This window comes from Porites lutea, chromosome 8, assembly GCF_958299795.1.
Source record: "Porites lutea chromosome 8, jaPorLute2.1, whole genome shotgun sequence".
Taxonomy (NCBI): Eukaryota; Metazoa; Cnidaria; class Anthozoa; order Scleractinia; family Poritidae; genus Porites; species Porites lutea.
Genome location: NC_133208.1, coordinates 19,556,187 through 19,580,402, shown reverse-complemented (window position 1 = coordinate 19,580,402; position 24,216 = coordinate 19,556,187). Strand labels below are relative to the sequence as shown.

General features: G+C 37.9%; 2 protein-coding genes across 2 annotated transcripts; one reads left to right on the top strand and one right to left on the bottom strand.

Annotated features, from left to right (window-relative positions):
- Positions 1-157: 157 nt before the first annotated feature.
- On the top strand, positions 158-14,443 carry LOC140946483 (F-box only protein 9-like). The gene is made up of 13 exons (XM_073395610.1): positions 158-282; positions 3,667-3,873; positions 4,714-4,771; positions 5,832-5,915; positions 6,069-6,129; positions 7,294-7,375; positions 9,703-9,804; positions 11,149-11,210; positions 11,728-11,816; positions 11,910-12,145; positions 13,052-13,150; positions 13,755-13,837; positions 13,927-14,443. The coding sequence occupies exons 1-13, from the start codon at positions 277-279 to the stop codon at positions 14,036-14,038; spliced, it is 1,281 nt and encodes a 426-aa protein (XP_073251711.1). The 5' UTR covers positions 158-276; the 3' UTR covers positions 14,039-14,443.
- A 171-nt stretch (positions 14,444-14,614) lies between these two features.
- LOC140945313 (tyrosyl-DNA phosphodiesterase 2-like) lies at positions 14,615-19,917 on the bottom strand. Its single transcript, XM_073394353.1, has 5 exons — positions 19,682-19,917; positions 17,769-17,840; positions 17,314-17,360; positions 16,304-16,495; positions 14,615-15,287 (listed from the first exon to the last, which is right to left on the bottom strand). The coding sequence occupies exons 1-5, from the start codon at positions 19,793-19,795 to the stop codon at positions 14,675-14,677; spliced, it is 1,038 nt and encodes a 345-aa protein (XP_073250454.1). The 5' UTR covers positions 19,796-19,917; the 3' UTR covers positions 14,615-14,674.
- Positions 19,918-24,216: the final 4,299 nt, after the last annotated feature.

Below are 24,216 nucleotides of genomic sequence, written 5' to 3'. Positions count from 1 at the left end.
AGGCGAAGAAGATCGAGTTTGAAAATTGTGGCTTTCTTGTTCCAGTTTGTGATTGGTCACTTGCTCGTCACCAGCTCTTCACATTCTCTTCATCTTCTCCTTGCAGCTGATTGGCTTTCTTTTTTGGCCAATCACAAAAGAAGTTGCACCACCAATCTAAACCAGGCAAAATGGCGGATAAACATACTCTGGTGAGGTGCGGAGTGTTTTGTTTGGTAAATTTCACCGGTAAAGATGAGCCTTTAATCTGCTGCGGTGTCACGATATCACTATAAGATGGCGGTAAGTGTTAAAACGAAATTGATAACGAAATTGATAACGAAATTAGAACCTACCAACTCAAAGTTGTTGAGCTAAAACTTATGCGTCCGTCTTTGGGACCTCAGCGTAAATTCATTTATGACTTTGTATTCACTGCGCTTTTTTGTTAGTTTTTCCAGGGTAGATTCCTCTGTACCTCTGAGCGTTTGTTCGTTGTATTCCTTATTGTGTCACCTAATTTAAGGACCGCTGATCGCGTTTTTACGCAATTTTATGGCGCCGGCCGGCGGCCGGTGGGGTATTATCAGAGTGAAGGCAGTGATGCGAAACATTGAAGCCCTTTTACTTTTGGGGGTGTTGGTGACTCTGAATCTTATGTTCCGAAACAGATTTAATTAAGCTGCTTGTCTGGTGAACATTCATGCGCAGCTCAACACAGAGTAATCTGAACAAACGTTTGCTTAACGAGTGCTAAGGAGTGTGAATTTGAACACAAAATTTGTGCGTGCATATTCACACTCCTCACACTCCCTTATTTAATCCTCCTTAATCCAAACTGGTGGCAATAGTACTTTTCTTTTATATTTACGTTAATAGCCCTTTTATAGTTATGGTAATAGCTGCCTTTGCCACAAACAGATCAATAGAATTCATCAGAACTTTTACTTCGAAATGAGGCATTGTTAGTCACCTCATGTGGGTGGGGGGAGGGGGGAGGAAATCAATTGTTGCACCTTGTGTGTTACATTATTAGAAACTGTATGAACAAGTGATTGACACCATGTGACCATTTAATACAGGTCGAGAGAATGTGTAGTTCCAGAAAATATCCAGACCCCCACCACGGAGGGAATCTCACTTAGGACCCCCCCACCTCCCTGGATTTTCCATTTTTGCAGGGAACTGATGACCCCCCACCCATTTGGAATTTCCACAAGTGTGACAAAGACCCCCCAACCCCTCTGGAAAAGTTCATTTTCACGAAGAAAGACTATTAAAGTAGAAGAATGAGGCAACTTATGGTTAGTACCCAACGGTTTCCATCAGAAGCTTGTATGTTTCTGTTTCCATTTATTTGAGTGATCTTGCAACATTAAAACACACTACACCGCCACAAAGCAACCTGATCTGTCATTTTTGCTTATCTCTTACTTTAAATGAAACAGAGAAAGTTAATAAGTCGGTTATATTTGTGAATTTACCTTAATCAGGGCAAGCTTACGATTTGTTATTCGTCTCGAGGGCGTAATGGTGATAGAAGTAACGCCATTTCGTGCGGGAATGCAGAACAAGTCAAACTTACGACCACAAAATTAATGCAAAACGAAGAGGAGAATAAAAACTCTGAATTCTGAAATGATAACAATGAATACCCCCTGCATCTTGAAGGTACTTGAAGGGAAACCAAGTTCAATTTACTGTTTTTCGATCGACTGATGCGACGTGATGCGCGATGGCCGTATAAATGTTTGGTGAAATCGAGACCATTTCAGCGAGAATTCGATCATGAACATGCGACACGTTCAACCACAAAATTAAGGGAAAATGAAAAGGAGAATAAAAACTCAACATTCTAAAATGGTTACAATGCATAGCTTGTGCTTTGTGAAGCAAAATTGCCACTCTTCTGATCTATCAATCGACTGACGCAACGTGATGTGTTGCATGATGTGTTGCACGCGTTGATGTTTTGAGGAAGACTGGTAACGAGTAATGGCGGCCGAATATACAAGCATGCGATAAAACGAGTTGTAGTCGGTCTAATTCCTTTGAAATTACATCCAAAACGCCTTTGGAAGAAAGGAAACCTGGTTAAGATCAAAAGGAACAATCTTAAGTCATATATTTCAAGTTATTTATGTCCTAAGAATGATCTACCAGGTCGGTAAGAAGCAATGTTCCAACTCGGGTCGAAAACGAAATGATATTGCCCCCCTGGAAAGTGATTTTATGGTCCAACCCCCCTCCCTTCGGGAAATTCCTGGGCCTCTGACCCCCCCACCCCCCTGGAATTTCCAATTCCCTCCGTGGTGGGGGTCTGGATATTTTCTGGAACTACACAATACAAAAAGTCCCGTTGGGACTTTGCAAATGGTTCTTGCAACTGCTTACAACGGATTCAGGTTGAGCGTTTAATGACGTCAGTTATCGCGTTTGTTATCATGGTTGATTGGTTGCATTGCGAGGCAAGTTGTCAGACGTTGCTAGTCAGGACATAATAGCGTTCTGTTGGACAAAAGGCGCATTACAGAATGTAAACATGTTGACCGTAAGCAAGAGCGGTCGCTCTTATATCCCAGGAAAACCTTTATCCTCTGACCTAAGACATATCATCATCGATAAAATCATTGAATGAGTAGGTGACCCACTAACAATGATATTTCCCAGTCGATTTGTAAATTTAGTGAGCATCGAGCATGCGTCTGTGTTAGCTCGCTATCCTCTGCTCCCGTCTCAGCCATGTTTTTTACTCTGTGAATATCAGTATCTACGGCCGACTCTTATTCTGATACTCTTAGCTCCGTTGTCTAAGAAACCTTTCATCTGCAAGCTAAAATACTTTCTGGACAAATCCACCTCGTCGACAGTTTTATCTTCCTTTACTGTAATTCGCAATAAATTCATCCCTCCAAGGTGGGGCACCTCGTTCACAATGCATTCTATGAACTTGCTGTATTCCAGGCTCATAAGCTCTTTTTCGACAGTATATACTGGAGTTATTCTTTTTGTAGAATAGTAGGAGTATTCTATCTTGATTTCAATCGCCATGACATACAGACCGTTAAGACAACACGCCTTTTCAACGCAACCAATCAACCGTGATAACGAAACGCAATAACTGACATCATTAAACGCTCAACCTGAATCCTCTGTAATAGCAGTCAAAATAACAGTACATTAAGGGAAGTAATTTTCAGGACTTTGAAAACTTACCACTTCATGGAGGGTGACCGCTTAATACAGGTTTGGCTGTATGTCATTGTTTCAGGGTCATGTTGCATGTCAAAATTTTACGCTAACAGGCGTCCTAAATTTGCCATCAGTTTGAAAAAAATATTTACAAATGTTGCTTTTCAAAGGCACAATTCACCTCAAACTTCATGCAATTCCATACTCCCAAAGGAATCTCATTGTAAATCAAGAAATAGATAATCTGTACCAAATGGCAAGAATAAGTTTATTGTTCTTTGGAAACAACATGCATGGCCTCTGGTGTTTTTGCTAATCTAGTGGTTTCTGGTGTTTTTGTGAATCTAGTGACAGTAAGCATTTTACATGTATGCAAAATTATCGTCTCAACAAGTCACCAATTTTTACCGATTGTCCAAAGGACACCCAGGTGCTATCCTGGCTAAATTTTTGATCACTGCAGAACATAACACAAATTTTTACCTAATTGTACAGGATGAGAAAAAGCTGGAAGAGGAACTTGCGTCATTCCGACGTGAATGGAAGGAAGAGATTAAACGAACTGTCACTGACAGTGGCTCATCACGAAATTCACCCTCTGTGGAGTCGCCCTCTCCATCTAGCCGTGAAGGCTCTCCAAGTCCACTGCTTTTGGAAACTAAGAACTCTTCTAATACAACATCACTTACTAAGGAGGAAAAGGTACTATTTTGATTCTTTTTACTTTGATTCTTTCTGATGAGGATACATTGACCCAATGTACATCTTTTTACCAGATTATTTTTACAAGATTGCAAGATCCTTTTTTTGTTCATTATCATTCTCATCATCATCACCATTATCATCATCATCATCATTTTTTATTATTGTTATTATGTACACTTTAACTCTACAGTTTTGCTGGTCAACCGAAAAAATTCCCTTGGAGAAATTTACAGCTAGTATTCAAGGGTCACAAGGGTCTGGCCATCTTTCAAATCTCAAGGACTCTTCGTAATATTCTTGCAGTTTGTGGTAATGCAATCTTTGGCAGGTCCCCTGGTCTTAACCTTATGCCAACATTCTGAAGAGACTTATTCAGGCCTTCAGGGATTGCTCCCAAAGCTACAAGAACAACAACAACTGGTATCATCTCCACCTCACGCATAACCTATACCATTGATATCTCACACATGGGCCCGTACCAAAATTAACGCTCTAGCTAGTAGGTAAATGGGGCCATAATTTTCAGCCAATTCCAGGCTGAAATGAACCAAGATAGGGCCTTAAAAAGTTCAACCAAAGGTAAACCAAAATGAGCCTCACTGAAACATAAATATATCAGCCACAAAATAAACCAAAACTGAACCCAAATCCTAACTATGCTCTAGTGATGCAAAAACTGGGCCAAAATTGGGCCAAATTACACCATCACTTTGGCAGAACGGTAACGCGATAATGACCTCTGTCTGCACGCTGCATATTTCTGTAATCCTGTTCGAGCTAAATTAGGCCACATTTGGGCCAAAATTATTGATTCATTTTTATGTTTGTCTTGAATAGGCCACACAGTTGTTTTCACAGGGGGTGTCTGCTGAGAGACGTGGAAATGTTTATGAAGGTAAAATTTGATTTTCATGTGGGTCTATGCAAACCTTCACAACAGTTCAAACCTAAATGTTCGAAAAATTCTTCACAAACTAAAAATGAAGTGGTTACATGAAATACCAGTAACATGACTTACAAATGACAAACAGTTTTCAAGATGCAGAAATCATGATGTAATTTGTTTTGTATCTAAGTTACATTTAAAGTATAAAAGCGAAGGTCAGGTTGTATTTTATAAGTTAATGACTTAATTATATCATTTTGTCCAGCAAAATTTGTTATTATTTTACAGGGTTCGCACAGTCTTTAAAAAATCCTTGAATTTTGCGGGAAGTCCTAGAAAAGTTGTTAAATTCCATTTTTCTTTGAAAAGTCCGTAAATTTCTGTGCAAAGTCCTTGAAAAGTCCTTGAATTTTCTTCAACTTTAAATGTAGTGGCCTGGAAAGTGTGTTTTGATGCTTTTTGGTTGTCCAAGATAGAGTATAAATCATAGCTCCAGGAATTTAAAGGTTATTTACCTAAAGCACTCTATGTTTAATGCAAAAATTAACTGTCACTTTAAGACAAGTGAACAGAAAAATGTAGAAAAGTTGGTGAATCAAACAGTTCAAGCCTTAAAGTCTTAGAATAGACTGGGAATGTGCTTTTTTGTACAATCTGTGAAATTATAGTCCTAGTAGGTGGTCTTTGAAAATCTAATGTGGTCCTTGAAAAGTCCTTGAAAAATGGTTGCAATTTTTTGGGGACAACACTGTCTTAGCTGTTATAAAAGCAGTCTTCTTGCAGCCATTAAATGCTACATGTGTACATCTATTAATGAAGCCTGTAGCAGGACGTTTTTGGTTGCAATCTGACTTTGTATCAATGTAACAAAGTGTACATAAAACATTTATCCTTCTTACTCTGGTGGCAGCAAACCTTACTTAATAACAATGATTTAAAAATGAAAAGAAACAAAGTCAAAGAAAGGGAATAATTACAATAATAGTGTACTTTGTAACAAAATTGTATGTCAAATGGTAATGCCCCCTTTTTTTTTTTTTTTGTTTGTTTGTTTGTTTGTTTTTTTCAGCTCTTCATTTTTACAGGCGAGCTGTTCAGCTTGTGCCAGACATAGAATCAAGGATGATAGATTTTACCAATAACTTAATGCAAGGTAAAAGTTAAGGGGACTACTGTACAAGTGTTCTCTTTTTTTTAAATTTTAAATTTTTAATTTAATTTCTTTTCTTTTCTTGTTTTCCTTTTATACTTAAGTTTAAATGTGAAATTTAACATTTGTTTTTTTTTTTTTTTTATGATTTTGTAGATGAGGAAGATAGTGATAATGAAACTGACTTTTCGTATAATGTGGTCAAGGAAAACCAAGAGTAAGCCATCTCACTGTAACTTTTATTTAATTCTCTTGAGTAGTGTGTATTTCAGTATTGGCTATCTTTTTTAAAACATGTCTCGGCATCAGTTGAATTCCAAAGATAAATGGTCCAGTTTTGTTGTTTGCAAGGGTGCACATGGATTCAAGGTTAAAAAAATTGGGCCAACTTTTTCAAGTTTTAATGCTGAGCCAAATCACCCAAAAAAATCCAAATCACCAAAAAATTATTTTGGTTAGGCCTGGTTCACACTCTATACTTTTCATGTGCCAAACCTAATTGAATAAGTTTGACTTTGGAGCGACACTGGTGCGACATCTGATCAAGACCTCGCACCATGACATTGTGTCAAGCCTAAGTTAAGTTCAACAAAAGTTCGACAGACTCTGCTGAACTAATTCAGACACCGCTCTTTTACCATACTTAATTCAATAGTGAGGTTCGGCACATAAGTGGAGCAGTGTCTGAAACCAGGCCTTAGTGCTCCCTGATGAAATTTGATTCTCCATTATAACTCTACAGGAGCATTTTGTGTATGCGTAATTAAAAGGTACTAAAATTTAGTCAATTCTCTCTTGAAAAAAATCCCCTTCAACAGATATTGTTTGATCAGACAGACATTAATAGGTTTTGGCTGGTAATTCATTATGTAAAAACCTTCTATGCCAACAGGGTTTGTACAGGTCATGGAGAACATGGAAAGTCATGGAATTTAAGAATTTCATTTTCCAGGCATGGGAAGTCATGGAATTTAATTGTCGGTCCTTAAAAGTCATGGAAAATTAAAGTTTTGTTGGTAAATTAGTTACTGCAGATGACAAAGCAAGGACAATGCAAGACAGAGATGAGTAATTAAACAGCACAAAAGGCACACATTTTGGTTTGTGTCTGTTGAACTGTTTAAGGTCAAAAAATACCCCCAAAGAAGGAAAATTGTTGTGAAAATTTTTGTAGGTGAACTAAACCTAAGGTCTTGGAAAACTTGACAAGGTCTTGGAAAAAGTCATGAAATTTGAAGAGCTTAAAAGAGTATGACCCCTGTGCACAATGTTATAAGAATAAATGAATTATGCAGCAAAATAAAAAAGAAAAAGTTTAGAGTTAACGTCAGCTACAGGATCTATGTTTTACATGTTTTTTTTTTTTTGTTCAATTTTGCAGCACTTGCTATTTAACAGACCTGACCAAGAAGTTTAATTCTCTGTCTGTAACAGGAATTTGTCAGCCACAATATGAAACTAGGGTAAGGTAACTGTACATGTATGGAACTCAAAACTCACTATGTTCTCGAATAAATGGTTCTCTTCTTTGTCAATAAAAAATGACTGCGAAAGAAAGAAAAAGGACACTAAGGGGGATATTACATGACGCGCTATACAATTGCCTTTCAAAATGGCCGCCGAATGATCTGTACAGTACCGGAAATGATCCCCAACCGCAAATGATCCCGAGACCGCAAATGATCCTTGACCGCAAGTGATCCCTAAAGTCGACCGCAAATGATCCCGTGAAAACTTGAGGAATGGAATGGATTTTATGGGACTGATTACAAAAAAGGACTAATAATAAAAAAGAAACCTTTTTCTCTCACCTTTTAAAGAATTTAAAGAAAAAGGGAAGGAGGACGCTACATCTCAGGTCAATTTATACAAGGCGAAAAAAAAGTGGAATAAATCTGAAAAGGAATGGTATTAACCGTATACTTCTTCCTTTGTCGATTGCTTCAATTTTCTTTCAAGAATGTTTCGTCTTTTGAAAAATTTAAGACCGGCAGGACGTTACGCCGAAAAAACTCTATTATTTTAACGCCTAGAAGCTCAACTTTTCTACTGAGGAATACAAAGCCGGGCACCCTCTACATAACAAGAGCTTTACTGACTTAACTGATCTTTTTGAAAGCGTGAAATTAATCAGCCAGAATATTTCATTTTGATTTTTCTCTGAAGTGTTAATTTTACGTGATAAACAGCAAGACATTTGTTCGTAAATTAAGTGCCCGTTACGAAACAAGACATGATTTAACATAAACAAAAGTGAAAATGTCCCCGAACTTATCAATGTCCACAGGTTTCGGTTTATTTCGAAATAGCAACTTTCTTACAGTCATCTCATGAACGTGTTGTGAATAGTTATATTAGCGTTTTTATGTATATTCATTTGTTGTGCTTTGCTGAAGACAGTTACCAGGAATCTAAACCTGGTAATGAGAAACGCCAGGTAAGCGGTAGTTATTGCGTGACAAAACATCGTAGGAAACCGTCACATTCACGGACTAAAAGAAAATCGCTTATGATCATTCGGATCCAGGAGGCACTTTGGAGAAAATTAAACAACCTAAAACCCTTATTTAGCGGCAATGAAGAGCACTGCATTTCAAAAGAGGTCAAAGGAAATGCTCTTGCATCAAAGGGCAAATCATGCCGACCAGAAACAACACAAACCGCAGAAAATGCGTGTCATGATCTCTCAGTATGAAATAAGCGGCAAAAATCACATTTGCTCAGTCAAAACGTTTTCTTCAGAGGTATAATCCACCCGCCACACCTGGAAAAAAGTCATTGGAATAAGCAGCATTTTAGCATGAGGTAAGTCGTGTGTTGCCTACCGACTTCGTTTTTACTCTTGAATGATTTTTTTTTCATTTAGTTTTTATTCATATATTTATTTGAGAAGTAAAATTTAGCTTTTAATCTGACTCATTGTAATAATAATATTAAGTCGACCAATGATCCGCTAACTTGAGTCCACGTCATTCCCATTTTTCTTTCGGGATCATTTGCGGTCGACTTTGGGGATCACTTGCGGTCGAGGATCATTTGTGGTCCATTTTGGGGATCATTTGCGGTCTCGGGATCATTTGCGGTTGGGGATCATTTGCAGTACTGTACAGATCACAAACAACCACGCTTACTTGTAGGACATTTTTAGTGGTAAATTACCCTGAAATAGCATTGACCTTGGAAAAATGCTTAATTCAAGGTTAAATCATTGTTTGCTTTACTTGAACTGAGCGCTTCTTCATGAATTATGCGATTTTTCTTGATATCTTCAAGTTATCACACATCGCTTCTACAAAAGTATAAACGAGGGTGAGCCTATGGATGGAAACTTAAAATAAATGTAGTAAGAGGTCCGTAGTTTGAAAGAATAATAAAATTTGAAAGGGCATCGCAATTTTTTGCAAACTTATCAATTAAAGCGATCAAAACATCTATGAAATTGAAAGTTACCCCCCGAGGATGTATTTTTAGGTACAGAGCCCCCCTCCCGTCTGGGTTTCCAGAGCCATTCCCCCCCCCACCCCCCCACTCTTGTGAGATTTTCCAGCATGCCTTCCGTCGTGGGGGTGTGGATTTTTTCTGGAATAACCCAATGTAGTCAAATATCATCATTTTGAAAATGGCCTTTTCTATCCTTTGCGGGCATGGAACTTATACTATGTTAATGAGTTTTAAACAAAGGTAAAATAGAATTAAACTAAATGTTAGACTGAACCAAAGTACCTATATGCACTGTACCTACAGTGGCTACAGTAATGTCTAATCTTATGTTTCAATTGTTTTCTTCTAGATGACACACATCTCTGCCATTCCTCTTGAACTCATTGTTTATATATTTAAGTGGGTTGTCTCCTCAGAACTGGATATGAAGTCACTTGAGCAACTGGCAAGGGTAAATTACAGCCAGATGAGGCTATACAGAACTGTATGAAGCCCCTGTTATAGAAACATGAGATAGTGCTATCAACTGGACATTAAATAACTAACCAGGAGATAAGTACTGTGTATTAACCCTTTCACTGCCAAATTTAGCCAAAAGCAAATTTCGACCAAATTTCATTTTGTGAAATTTTGAAAAATAAATAGCGCCATGTGTATGTACAGGCAGAGAGGTTTCATTTGAATGGTCACATCATAGGATTTCGCCTGCAGACTCAAAAGTTAGAGTTACCTTACAAAACTGCATCAAGTACTCCGACAGTGAAAGGGTTAAGGAAACCAAACATTTGGAGTTATGAAGTGGACAGAGATTTGTCCAGTGGAGAGCATTGTCCACCTTTTGAACAACTGGTGCCAGTAGACTTGGGGCCTGTTTACATGGAGGCAGGGCCCCCAGATAGGTGAGGTAACGTGCTGCATGTCAGCCCCACCTATCATGTAAATGTGATCAAATTAAAATGAGAGATTATATTTATGGACAGGCGGGTTTATTACCCCACCAAAGCGAATTACCTCACCTACCTGGGGTCCCCCACCTCGCTGTAAACAGGCCCTTAACTGCCTATTGTGTAATGACATTTTTTTGTTGTTGTTGGGACCATAATTATAAGTAGAGGACTTACTTATGTATAAGTCAAGCCAGTATATAAGCTGCTCCTCAATTTTTGAAGCTTCACTAGGCTTTTGGCATTTTTGTCATTATTAAGGTTAAAATAAATGCACAGAAGATCATCACAATTGAAGACACAACTTTTGCGGTTGCAAAAGGAAAGCCTGAAAAAATTCAGGCTTGTTGGGATTCAAACTTGACCTCTCAATACTAGTACAGCACTCCAACCAATAATTTTGAGTTAGCAAGCCAACTGGAAGTAATATTTGTTTCAACCAAAAAAATAAAGAAATAAATGTAGGGAAGATTACGACAGTTAATGGGGAAAAAGCCTGCAATTTTCAGGAAAAAATTCAGCCTAGTTTTTTTCAGGCTTTCTTTTTGCAAATACATATTAACGTTTTTTCTAAACTGCAATTGATCTTTCTTGAATTTATTTCTTCATTCTGTGGTTCAATTATATGAAATTCATATAAAATTATTTGTAGGGTTTAATTGCCTACTATGTAAAATGACTTTTTTTCATTCCTTGTTGTAACCAAATTGGCAATTTTTGTGTTAAAAGTAATGGGTTTACCAACCTCAAACAACTTTTTTTGTGTGTGTGGTGGATAAAAGCGCAAGTCCCTTTTTGCTGTCTACAGCTTAACACTTTTTTATTACTCTCTGTATTTCCTTGGGTGACAGGTTTGTAAAGGCTTCAGTGCTTGTGCTAGAGATCCTGAGATATGGAAACTAGCATGTAAAAGGTACATTTTCTAAATTGAAGCCCCAATTTTATGTTTACTGGATTGTAGCCATTACGCACTACATCTACATGTATGTCCATGTATCTGTAAAAAAGCAAGTTTAAAGTCCATTTAAATTGCCCTTGTAGTGCAAGAGTACTTAATATAATAAATCATTTTGAAGATGATTAGATTAAAAAAAATAATTTTTTTAGAAGTTAGTAAGTTTCAGTCGAGATCCACGTTTGATCCATACTCGCTGGTGCCTCAGTTTTCTTTTTGAGGACTTTGCTAACTTTGCACTTTTGTTTCACTTACAAAAATATATATTAAAAAAATACAATAGATGTCAAGATTGAAATGTCTGAGAGAAAAATGGGAACTATAGGCATGTGAACAACTGTATAAGACTTCACAAACCAAGGAGTCAGACCGAGGGCATACCAAAATAGGTCAAGGTTTTCTCAAGTTTTCTCTACATTGTAAGTCACTGTGTGTGTACTGTGTTCTCTTTCTTTATAATCATAATTATTTTTAGGTTGTGGGGGGTGAACTGTGGCAGTGCTGCTCATTGGAATGGCTGCTGGAGACTGATGTACTTTAAACGTCCACATGTTCTATTTGTCGGTATGTAATGATCTCTCTAATAGGATGGTTTTACCCCATTCTTGGTGTTAAATGAATGGATTACGGCAGCTGTAGTTTGCTTTGATTTTACAGGAGTCTACATAGGCAAAACATCATATGTGAAACAAGGAGAAAGGTCCCTGGATTGCTACTATCGGCCATTTCATGTGGTGGAATACTATCGTTACATGAGGTTTTTTAGTGATGGTACGGTTGTCCTTCACACAAGTGCTGATGAACCTACCATAGCTATTCAAAGACTGAAGGTCAAGCTTGCTGGCAGTAACTCTTCTGTTTCTGTGGGGCATTACAGGTTAAATGGGGACAAGGTTTGTTTCTCTCTTCTTGTTGAGGGTTGATGCTGCTACTCTTACATTAGAACTCCCGTTTAGTAAAAAAAATTAATAGTTTATTTATAAAGATGATGTGAACTGCGGAAATGAAAATTCAAATGAAGATATGATCATCACAGTGGTAATTGAAATTCAATTTAATAGTAAGGTCAGTAAGGCTGTAGGAAGATTTGTCAGGTCACTGTGCTCTAAGGGAAATTTTATTATTTGTAGTAGGAAAGACCTCCTTCAGGTGTCGTAATGGCTACTTGTAAACATTGTATGTATATAACAGGGTTGTCGCTAAGATTTCAAGTTGCCGGGCAAATATAACAAGGAGGCGGGGAATCAAACGGCTAGGGATTTCTTTTGGTTCTTTTTTCTTCTATTAGCCGGGAGCCACTCTCTTAGTAGCCGGGGAAAATCCCCGGCCCCCAGCTCTTAATAATAACCCTGATATAACCATTAATTTTGACCTGCCACAGTCAACATCTCACATCATCACTTTCAACAATTAATATCAGAAAGGAAGTTAGAGTGGTTTTCGTTTGAGTGTCGTAAAACCAAAACCACAGTAATTACTCTGGCCAATCACATAGGACACAGACAAGACATTGAACCAATCAAAACTCGAAGTAATTACATGTGGCTGACGCAAAGCGCGGGAAAATGCATGCGAGCGCGTCACAATTGGCTTTGGTTTCACTTCTGATTGGATGAAAAGGTGGCGCGAATCTTTTAAGCCAATCGCATCGTGTAGAAAGTGCAAAACCAATTACTTTTCGACACTCAAATGAAAACCGCTCTATGATTGTTTGGGGCCATGCAGGGTGGATATAGGTCAAATCGATGAGGATGTAGTTATGTGTCGAAGATCCTGAACTTTGAAGTTGGGAATTTTAGGTGACCATTGTTGTCAATAAAAAGATGGCTACGGAAAGCAACAAAGGACGCAGGACAAGAGGGCCTCCTCCTTTGATCAGTGAGCAGATATTTCACATGGTATGTGGTCAGAGTCTGATTTCACCTTATAATATCTAGCTGATTCTTGGAAGCGTACCTAGGGCCGAAAATCACATCCACAAAAGGAAGGGAAAGAAAAAATAGAAAGAGTGAGGAAACACGAGAAAAAATGCAATGATTATTGGTTACTCTGGAGATAGTTATTGAACAAAAATTATTTAAATATTAAATTAACTGCTCAAGGTAGGGGTCTTTTGGCAGCAATGTTTTCAAAAATGAGCTAGGAAAAAAAGCATGTTCATAAATTGTTAGACATTTTTTAAAATTATTTTTAGTCTCAAGATTTAAAGCTTTTTCATAACTTTTTACTATTTTTAATTGCTCCTGTAACACGTCTTTGAACTTTAAGGATACTGGTGTTATATAAATATTAAATATTATTATTATTACTATCATTATTATTACTATTATTATCATTATCAATATCATTATATATTATCATTAATAAGTAGTGATAATATATTATCACTATGCTTTTAAGTATTAAAAGTAACACAGGTTATGGCGGATTCTGATTTGGTTACCATGAACTATTATGTCAATTACTTGTAATTGATTTCTTTTAATTAATGATTTTTTGTAGGAATTACAGATCAAAAGCACTAGACAAAATAAACACCACAATCAGTTAACCTGGCTTTACTACAGCATCAGCACAAAGTACAGGTATATCTGAGATTCTCTAAATTACCAGTTAATGGTGACAGTTCATAAAGGATTTATAGCTTCACCTTTTTTTTAATGTATACTTTCAGGTCATCTGGTCAGACAGTCTGCTCACAGCTGGACTTGAATGACCAGTTTCCACCTCTCTACTTTTCTGTTGTCAAGAGTATCAGCAACAGTGCAACTGCCCCATTACAATAGAGTGACTGTATAAGTGCATCAAAGTTTCTTTGGGTCTCAGCAAGTGTCAGTAAAACAATTATGTAAAGAGAAACAAACGCTACACACCAAACTTACTGCTTGTATAATGAAACAATTAGAGGTACAATAAAACAAGTGGTTTTTCAACAGAACAAAGAAGCAAAGTCTTCATGTCAATTTCCCAAAATATAAACATACCAGAGAAATATAAGGCTTTAGTTTCTTAGTGTTCTCAGTTTTTTTTAGAATGTATATAACATCACAGCTGTGATAACAGTTTTTTTATGCAAGATTTCATGTGGCTAATATGCATTACCTATTCACATTTTTTTCATTATTGTAGCGCACATTGTTTAATGTTGAACATTAAATTAATATACAGTGTAGAAAAAAAGTTTTTTTTTCTCCAAACTGACATTTTTAAGCATCCATTTAACACATGTTAGTGTTTGTAGGTTTTGTTTTGCTTTTTAACTTCACAGTGCCCCATTTTTTTCTTAAGATTGGCAGGATCAAGCACTTAACAGTACGGGCAGCCATCTTAGTTTCTGATGTACCAAAGGGGGTGGTCGCAAATCTTGCCGATCATACGGGAAAATGGGGGAATGTGAACAGTCTACAAGTGTATGAATGCCTTTAATTTGTCAACAATGGTGTGAATTCACACCATATGCCCCAGTGATCACTGGGAAACCTACGGCACCCAGGCAGTCTTTTCATTCCCACAAGCTCAAATCGAGTTGTCTTCAAAGCATGCAGTCCCTGACCAGGCCTTACAAACATCCTGTCAAATCTGATTTTAGGCTTTTTGGGGTATGGCCATTCAGGATTGTCATTCATCCGCATGTCCCATGTAAACTCTGCTTCTTTAGGTCTCCCACACTGCTCCCAAGCATCTACTATGCCGCTTGGTAGTCCTCCAATGGCTGACACCTCTGCATCACGCAGGTTTGTGTCACCACCAAACACAACGGTAGCTTCCCCTGGTTGGTCTGTTATGCATGCCAAGACTTCCGCGAGCTGTCTTTTGCGTTCATCTTTACATTTCAGTGTACTTTCAAGATGTGAAGTCATTAGAATTATTTCAGTTTTATCCCTAAATATTGCGGGTTGACAAAGCAAGTGGCGACCCATTTGACTTGACGAGAAGTGTGTGCACTGATGGTTACTTGTTGGTTTGACGGAAGAGTTCTTTAGCAGCATTATGTTGAAATATGCTCCATGTGTTGGTCCACACTTGCACAAGTATCTTAAAATGAAAAGATTAACAGAAAGTTGTTATTTAAACCAGGCACCACTCCCACAGGCCTGTTTCTTGAAAGGCCCAGCAACTTTTCAGCACCTAAAGAAAACTTTAAAATCAAAACCTGTTGAACAGTAGCACAGTTCCTAGCTTACAAACTAGGCAATTTTGCTCCATTACCTAACAGTTTCATTGTATCACTTTCAAAATTATTGAAACTTTGATCTTGAATGCAAACACAACAAACATAAAACAGCTTTTCAGACCTGAAAAGTTATCAGGACTTTAGTCTAGAGAAATGTGCCTCAAGAGCATCATGTGAGCATGAGTATTCTTCACACGTTGTTTTCAAATCTACCTCTTCTATATTTTCAGGACTGTTTGTTCAGTGAAGGAATAGGATATACATGTATATGTTGTAGTTAATTTTTTATCTCAGGTAATTTTTGTTTTTCTTTTGTTTTGGGGTATGGTAATGTATGCTAATGAAGTTGAAACAAAAGAAATTAAGACAAAATTCATCTGGAAATTGAGTAATTTTAATTTTCAATGAACAAAAACCTTGTACCAGAATAATTTCAAGCATATTGCATTCTTTTTCACACTTTTCAAGGGCTATAAATGTAATACGTTGTATGAAATAACTTTGAAGAAAAGGTTCTTATTGGAACCCAAGAAAACAAACTTCAAAAGCCTCAAATTCTCACAAAATGAAGTTTTGCACATGACGATTTTAGATCATTTTACCTTTGTTTTGTCAATTCCTGTGAAATTTGAAATTTATTTTCTTTGGCTCCTGTAAGAAATTGTCTTTGGTGTTAATACAGATAACTAATTACATCTATAGCCCTTAAAAAGTGTAAATAAAAATGTGATATGGCTTAAAATATTCTGGTACAAGGTTTTTGTCCACTGAAAATTAAAATTACTCAGTTTCCTAATGGATTCCGTCTTAACTACAACATATACACTTTTGCATAAAGTGAGGGATTACATGAAGGAATGTAAGGTTATCCACCTACCCTGGACATTTTGATTGGTAAATGGCTAAAGTCTGTGATATCACCTCTTGTAAGAACACTGCATCAGGTTTTCTGTTGTTAATGATATGGCAAACGTTTCTTGTTCTTTCCAGAATATTTCTTTCATCCAGACCATCAACATTCCATGACAAAACAGTCAAGTTTGGGTTACTCTGTTCATCTTTTTGTTCTCTGGAAGAAAATCAAAATGTAACCCCCTTGGTGAATTTATGACTGTTAAAAACCCAGGTTGAGCAAGCTGAGAATTCAAGTTTAAATTGAAAGTGGTCATATGCTAAGAGTGGTCACAATATGAGAATTCACCCACATAATCAAAACTTAGACTCACCTCGACCCCGGCATCTGTCTTTCAAACAGTTGTGTAATAGATGAAGGGGATGTGGAGGGGGGGGGGGGGGGTTGTGGGAAGGGGGATGGGAGGTGTACTTGGGTTTGCTCTGGGAGGGGTATGTGCTGCCCAGGCTCCACTGGGACCACATCTTTTATTCAAAATGAAAGCCGTTTCTAGAAGTTAAGGCTGATGACATATTATTAACAGTCACCATTTTATTTGCTGGCGGATATTGTGAAACATTTAGAAAATCCTATCAAATTCTGCATATCATGTTTCAGGTTATGAGGACCTGTTAGAGATTTACTCAGTTTCCTATTTGATTCAAATAGGGCTAAGTTAAAAACCAGGATGCAAAGTTTAGAATTGTTTTTTAGCACTTAAGCATGTTGAAACCAGAGATGTAGGAGAGAATCTAGAGGAGCTTCAAGAATCTGATGCTAGTTGAATCTGTACACCTAAGGGGGAAGTGATGATAAGGGTGTTATATCCATGCGTGAATTGTAAAATAAAAATAAGCAGTCACCAAAACCTGAGTTTTGTCAGCACTCAAGCAACAGACGACCACAGGACCAAAATGAAAAGCCTGCAGTTAGTGAACTGGAGTACACCACCTAAGCTCATAATAATATGAGTACCTACAAGAATATCAACTTACTTGTTTGATGAACCCATGGATAAAGTTGATACATCATCTTCAGACACCTAACATGGCATAAATATAGCAAAGATATTAATTTGGAAGCATTTGGAAAAATTGGAAAATTAACAAGGCTCTGTCAGATAGAATTCAACCAAGTGACATGGATTTGAAACACAGACATAAGATAGACAAAGTACAGACAAATGGGACAATAAGTTGGATTAAAACTGCAAAAGTAAAGAACTGACCAGAGACAACTTCAAAATTAAAACATCTAAGTGAAGAACCGAAGGCAGAAACATTGTTAAAGTCCTCCTCAAAATGTCAAACAAAAGGTTTTGAAATTCAGACTAACAAATTAGTGAAATGCATAATTCCCCTAAACAGGTGCAATAAATGTAGCCCCTAAATCTGAAGTTGCTTAATTATGATTAACCAGTCAAAGGAAGTCCCCTGTCAAAAATACTTACCATTACTGGATTATCCCTGTTTCCTTCACAGCTACCACAACTTGCTTGATCAAGAAACGTATTTACCGCTGACTGAAAAAAAAGACAACACAATACATTCCTCTAAAGCAGTTTCCTGTGAGGACATATAGGTTAATAGGCACGTGTTGAAATCCTTGCCTATTTGCAAATCAAATACATATATTTTTCTATTAATCAACACTTATCCAAAACACCAATTAACACCACCCATAAAAGACCACCTCTCATGCATAAGCATGCACAGCCACTTTTTCGCCTGGGGTTTTATAGTTCCCAACTGATTTTACCCTCCAGTAAGTGATCACCTGAAGCATGGTGTGGTCTGTTTGTGCGCTGAATGTTCTACACTGCCCAGAGTATACAATGAACTTTCATAGCCCTATAAAGAACATCTGCATGGGAGGCTACCACAAATGCAGTGAAATCTAGTGTAGCTTCTCTTCTAGAGGCTAAATACCCCTACTGCCCACGGTGGCTCACCTATACCCAAATATTGGTCGAGTGAGCAGGGGTATTTTGCAGAACGCCGAATGTGGAATGGCTCTGAAGTTTGGTGATTAGGGTTAGGAAACTGAGTGAACTGACGTCAGCTTAGTTTAATGCACCAGGCAATGTTAAGCCCCAGGGTAGTGGGGCCAGGCATTCCTGGGGCATTTGACTGTATTTCCTTTCCTATGGGTGGGGAATAATAAAAGATTTTGATGTAACACAAGATCCCAAGGATGGGGGAGTTTGACAAGATCTTGCAAGAGCCTGGAACCTAGTCTGAAACATTACCCAGAGTTCCTTGGGATTGCTGTTTCTGGAAGTTCCTTATGCCCACATGTCTTCGTTACTTATTCATTGACTAAACAGCGTTAAAAGGTTCTTGATTTTGGGAGAAATGGCTCTGTACAAAGTGTTGGACATAACTAGACAAAAAAGAAAGACTGTGGGAGTGACAAGGAAATAATCCGGGGGCGGGGCGGCACTTCCTTATAAGAGTCTAATGGGGATGTGCTGCTGGATGGGGTCGCATTTTCACGACTGGATTGACTATAATGGGGTCGCATTTTCAATAGAGTTACTAGAATGGGTTCCCACAGAATTTTCAGATTTTTGGTGTAAGAAAGTTGTTCATATTTTTGGTTAGCAAACGTATCAGAATATTTGTAATGTAGGTGAAAAGTAAAGTGTTCTTCATTAAATTTATTTAAAAATGGGTCAATTCACTTTAGGATGACCTATTTAAAGGATTGATAAAGTAGATACATAAATAGAAAGTGACTAAGTTGGGATCACAAAAATTACATATTTGCCCAAACGTGACTAAGATGGGGTCTACAATTGGCCACAAAATAGACTATAAAGGGGTAGGGGCTCTCAGAGGCCAGCGGCACATACCCTGTAAAAATTAACCCAAGTAACCCCCTGGGGAAATAACGCACTGTAATTTATACCATCTTAAATCAAACAAAATGTACCCCAGGGAAAGGGTATTTGACATCAGTTTTTTCCCCCCTGGGTAAAGAATGTGACATGAAAATGGCCTAAAATGTTAAATCCCCCTGGGTATGCCCTGTCCCCCTACCATGGGGCTTAACACTGCCACTGGTGAATAGACCTCTTTCATAAAGGCGGCCTAAGAATATATTATTTTTTATGAATAATAATTAGCCTTTCTGACCTTGTTGACATGTGCAAAATAGAAAACAATTATACTTTCAAACGAGATAAGAAAGAATATATTAATAAGCCGCCATTATGAAAGAGGTCTATAACACATGATTTCACCGTGGCTTTCATAAAGCTTGAAACGAAGCAGAAGCCTGGTGCTAATTCCCCTCCTCACTCCACACTCGAAGTACAAACAATGAAAAGCGTTCATCCACTTTGATAAGTGAAATAAATACCTGCACATTCCAACCTGACTGCTGTAGAAAGAGCATTGCTACAGTATCTTCAGCGCCTGTTACGGCCATGAACTGTTCAACCAAATCGGTGATTTCAAACTCCACGAACGCCATGTTGAAGCTTTATGGTCTGTTCGTGTTCTGTTTGTTGGCGCTCGTAAGGAGCTCTCTTCGTTCTTTCTCACCTAATCACTTGTATGGGCAAAGTTAACGCACCCTCGTCGAAAGAAAGTCTTTCTGTGAGAATGGCGCGAAAATCCGCGAAAATAGTGTAACCTGGCCACATATCTGTAACGCGAGTAAGGCCTGTTCAATTTTTACCAGTGTGTTATGAGACGATCGCTGTCTTCGAAAAGGCAGAGGTAAGGTTTGTTGTAATCTTCTGTTTATCATTTGGTTCTCATAGCAAAGAAAATTTTGTTAAGTTGCAAACCTCAACGATGCAGTAAAGTAAACATTCGGTAGAATAATACTTTTGCGATCGTGAGATAGACAGAGATAGATCAGGATTAAATCGACTGACGATGTGCGAGTCACTCGGGATTTAATTTGTACTCACTGCAATGACTGGATAAAGAAATGAAAACTTTGCCCTTATCGCCCGATCTGTTATTTATTTATTTTTATTTATTTACTTATTTTTTCATTTATTTTTAGTGGCAATCAAATGCAATATCTATCTCATAATCTGTGTATATTTCGGCTTGTAATCCGATATAACGTTCTTGGTGTCACGTCAGGTCATGCACAGAGTGTAGTGGGATGATAATTTCTCAAGATCTTGAGACTGGTGTCTCTGACTTTGCAGGATGAAGGTATCGATACCTCTCTATTAAGTTAAATGTAAGTTAAGTTTTCTAGAGGAGTATTAAAACAGTATCAAAAATTCCCGAGATTGTATGGGTCATCGCGCCTTCGGGATACATGCCATTCAACGGAGTGGGGAGGGGGGGAAAGGGGGCTCAACATGAATGATTTTAAAAAGCCCCACAAATACAGATTCCAATCCCAGATCCCAATCCCAGGGGCACTCAACGACGGGTTCCTCCTACATACATTGGAAACACTTTTTAGGCTATCCAGAGTACTTTTAGATCTCTAGAAATGCATTTTAAGCGGCGCTATAGAATTTGTATCTGTTTAGTCATCCTAAGGGAACTTGGGTCTTTTCGAGATTACAAGGGTTTGAGTAGTGTTTTCCTGAAAATTTTAGTTGCAATTTGTCGTATTACAAAAGTGAGACATTTCTGATTCCTCTCTCCATCACATTTTCGAATCTGATAATTTTGGGTTTCCTTTTGCCTAACTTGGGAAGTGAAATGTGAAAATTAATGTGAAAATCATAGGGAATTTTTTAGAAAGGCTTCAAAAATTTTACATGAATTGAACGGTCATCTAGAAATGTTTAGTTTTAGCTGTCCTCAAGTACTAGAAAATTCTAGGCAATACTTGCTTCTCACAGTCGTTGGGTGCCCTTGCAATCTCAAGACTTGTATTCATGATTGTGGAATAGCATGAATTCTGTAATCTCACAGGCTAATGACAACAAAATACAGATTTAGAATTTTTAATTTTGTGGTTTATTTATGACAATCAAAGGTCATTCTCATGCATTCAAGTTGTGTAAACATAAACATGTTGCTTAGGTGTTTTTTTTATTTGTAATGGAAAAGGTTTTGTCTAAAACCAATGAATGGTGGTACTTGTTTTCGTTTTCTGAAAGTCAAATGGTCAACTCCTTGCTTACCCACAGCAACCTTTTCCAGGAGTATCCATATGGGATGGGGGATGGAAGGAGAGTAGTTGTTTATTTACATTCGATCTAGGATTGTAAGTTAGATATGATTGGTCATACTCTGATATAGCTCAACACCAGAGGAGCAAGCGGGGACCCTGTGGGTGGAATTCAAATTTGAGATGTGCACATATTAAAAATCTCCAAATCTCCTTCTTCGCCCCCAACCATTCCCCTCCGCCCTCCCCCCGAGAGCCTGCTGACTGGTCCTGAGGTGGTGCACGCCTTGTTGACTCTTGACACATGGCAATCTTTAACTGGTAGTGTAGACTGTTAAGTATTTAATTTTTTTTCCTTGCAATTTAATCAGAAATCTTCCCTCACTGTTCCACTTGTTTTGGCCCTAAACACTCTTTTGTTCTAACCCACTGAGCTTCGGCTTGTCTTTTCTCTTCTCTTGCAAGGAGGAGATAATAAAGGCCGTTAAGTGATACTTCCGTTTGACAAAACAGGTTGTGGTTACGAATTATACATCTTGATAAAACGTCCCCCAATCCTTCTACATGTATAAATAGTACCCTGTTCATTTGTTCATGTACCTTTAGTGTTCATTCGCAATTACCGGGGTAAATTCTATCTTCATGCTTACCGGACGTCCGGATTCCATCTTCATGAGTCTTCTAATATGCGGGAAAAATGATCGCGAACTTGCCATAATTTTTAGTTTGGAAATGTTACTTGAGGTTACACTGAGTCCTTTTCTTCCGGGAGATAAGACTTTTCGGTCTGTTTTATAACGAAGAATAGGTGTGGGTCAGGTTGAAATTTATGATATTTGCCGCATGAAGGACTCACAACACAATGCATCCGCTTCCTTTTGCAAAAATTGCCTTTCCTGTGGTGTGCACGTGTTAAAACGCCTGCTTTCACGAGCTGTTTTGTCGCGCTATAGGAGCTGCGATTTCAGGAGTGATTTCAGATCATTATTGTTAACCGACCAGTGGCAAGTTAACGTTATGTCGATTTCCTCGCAATTTCATGGAGATTTTCAAATTTTTATGCAGTTGTCTCAATGTCTGATTCGCGTTTATCTGACTGTGTGGTCAAAGAATTTTTTTTCTTATTTATTTTTTAAAACAACAGTTTTATTTCTCTTCTTCTTATTTTCGCTGTTTAACTTCATTATGATAATTCCTACTCTTTGCTGTCGTCGTCGTGCTTACTTTAATAAGCTTCCTTACTTTCTGTAGCTGTGACCTACCTGTATTAAACTCCGGTCAGTTTCCTGTAAAAATAAATAACCATAAAGCGATTAATGTAGAATCCTTAATTATACGGCTTTACGCGCCAATTGGTGCAAAAGGTTCTGAAAGCAGGTAACACTGAAAATCCCCATTCTTTGCAATTCACAAATGACATTTGTCTTTGGCGTAACGGAGCTATTAAAACGGTACTTGAACATGTCACATTTCTGTTTGAGAAATTTTCTCTTCCAAATGGTTCAATTGAGTTTACATTCCATCCGAGAATTGAGTCATTCATGGTATCTATTCACCGAATACACAGAGACAAAAACGCTTCTTTGGCAAAATCAATCGAGTTTTAGTACCGTAAATCAAGCATATCAGAATGGCCATGCCTCCAGAGAACATTGAGGTTGTTTAGATATCTGATGGAAAAAAGATTGGTCTCTTTTTTTCTCACTTTTCATTCGCCTGAAAACTTAAGTAACTGCACACGCTAAAGATAGCCATCGATAAGTCATTCCCATACATAGGGACGATGTTTCAGTGGAAGCATTTCGCTCGTAAAAATCACTGACAGATCGACTTGTACTTGATTAATATTTCATGCCGTCAATTTATCGGTGTATAATTGGTTTTCGTTTGAAAAGGTGGTAAAAAGTCATAAACAAGACAATCGGCGTGGACAGACAAACAAACATCCTCCGTGAAAGATGAAAAGTTACTTGTCAAGTTCGACTAAAACGATCTTTCGACCCTTTTGAAGGAGAATAATAAAAAAAATCCAAATGTTGATCATAGATTTGGCATTTTACCTATTTCCTTGTGAGCCGAGAGCCTTTCTGAGGCCGTGATCTGATGTTTAAATTTGACCATGATCCGAAACTAAACCAAAACCCTTAGGACCTGTTTAACATGACGTAATCTAAGTCGGCTACACACCACTGAGTTCCACACTAAACGGTTGGTCGAAAGTTTTCCGGTTGTTAACTTCGAGAAAATAGCAACAAAAATCTAGATGCATCACTGATTCGGCTTATTAAGCCTTTGGTATACCATCTCCGCCTTGTTTTCTCCGGCAGAGCGTGTCACCCCGTTTTTCATTTCAGTAACTTTAATGGTGGTCATCGAATAGCAATCACCATGAAGAAATGCATACAGTCCACTTTTCAGCTATAAGACCCAAGATAGCCTTAACGTTGGTAATACTAGAGCTTTTGCAGTTAGCTGGTATGTATCGCTCGCATTCCTTCGAAAGAACAAAGTATTGATTAAGGCGTGTAGACATCGCTAACCGTTTCTTTCCGTTACAGGTGTCTCGCCAAGTTTTGACTTCTCCGGTTCCTCGTATATCTGCACAAAAAATGGCAAAAACATAACTTACGCGTTTCGCTCTGAACCATACTGGCATGAAAAACGGTGGAGTGGGAACTCGCGCTTCATCAGCGCGTTTACAACGGTCCACGGTTGCGTTTTGCGCTGTTGTTTTCTGAAATGGTGCAAGCACGCTCTCGTATCACGGGGTGCTTGTTTCGGCTCATATTGCAAGGATCGTT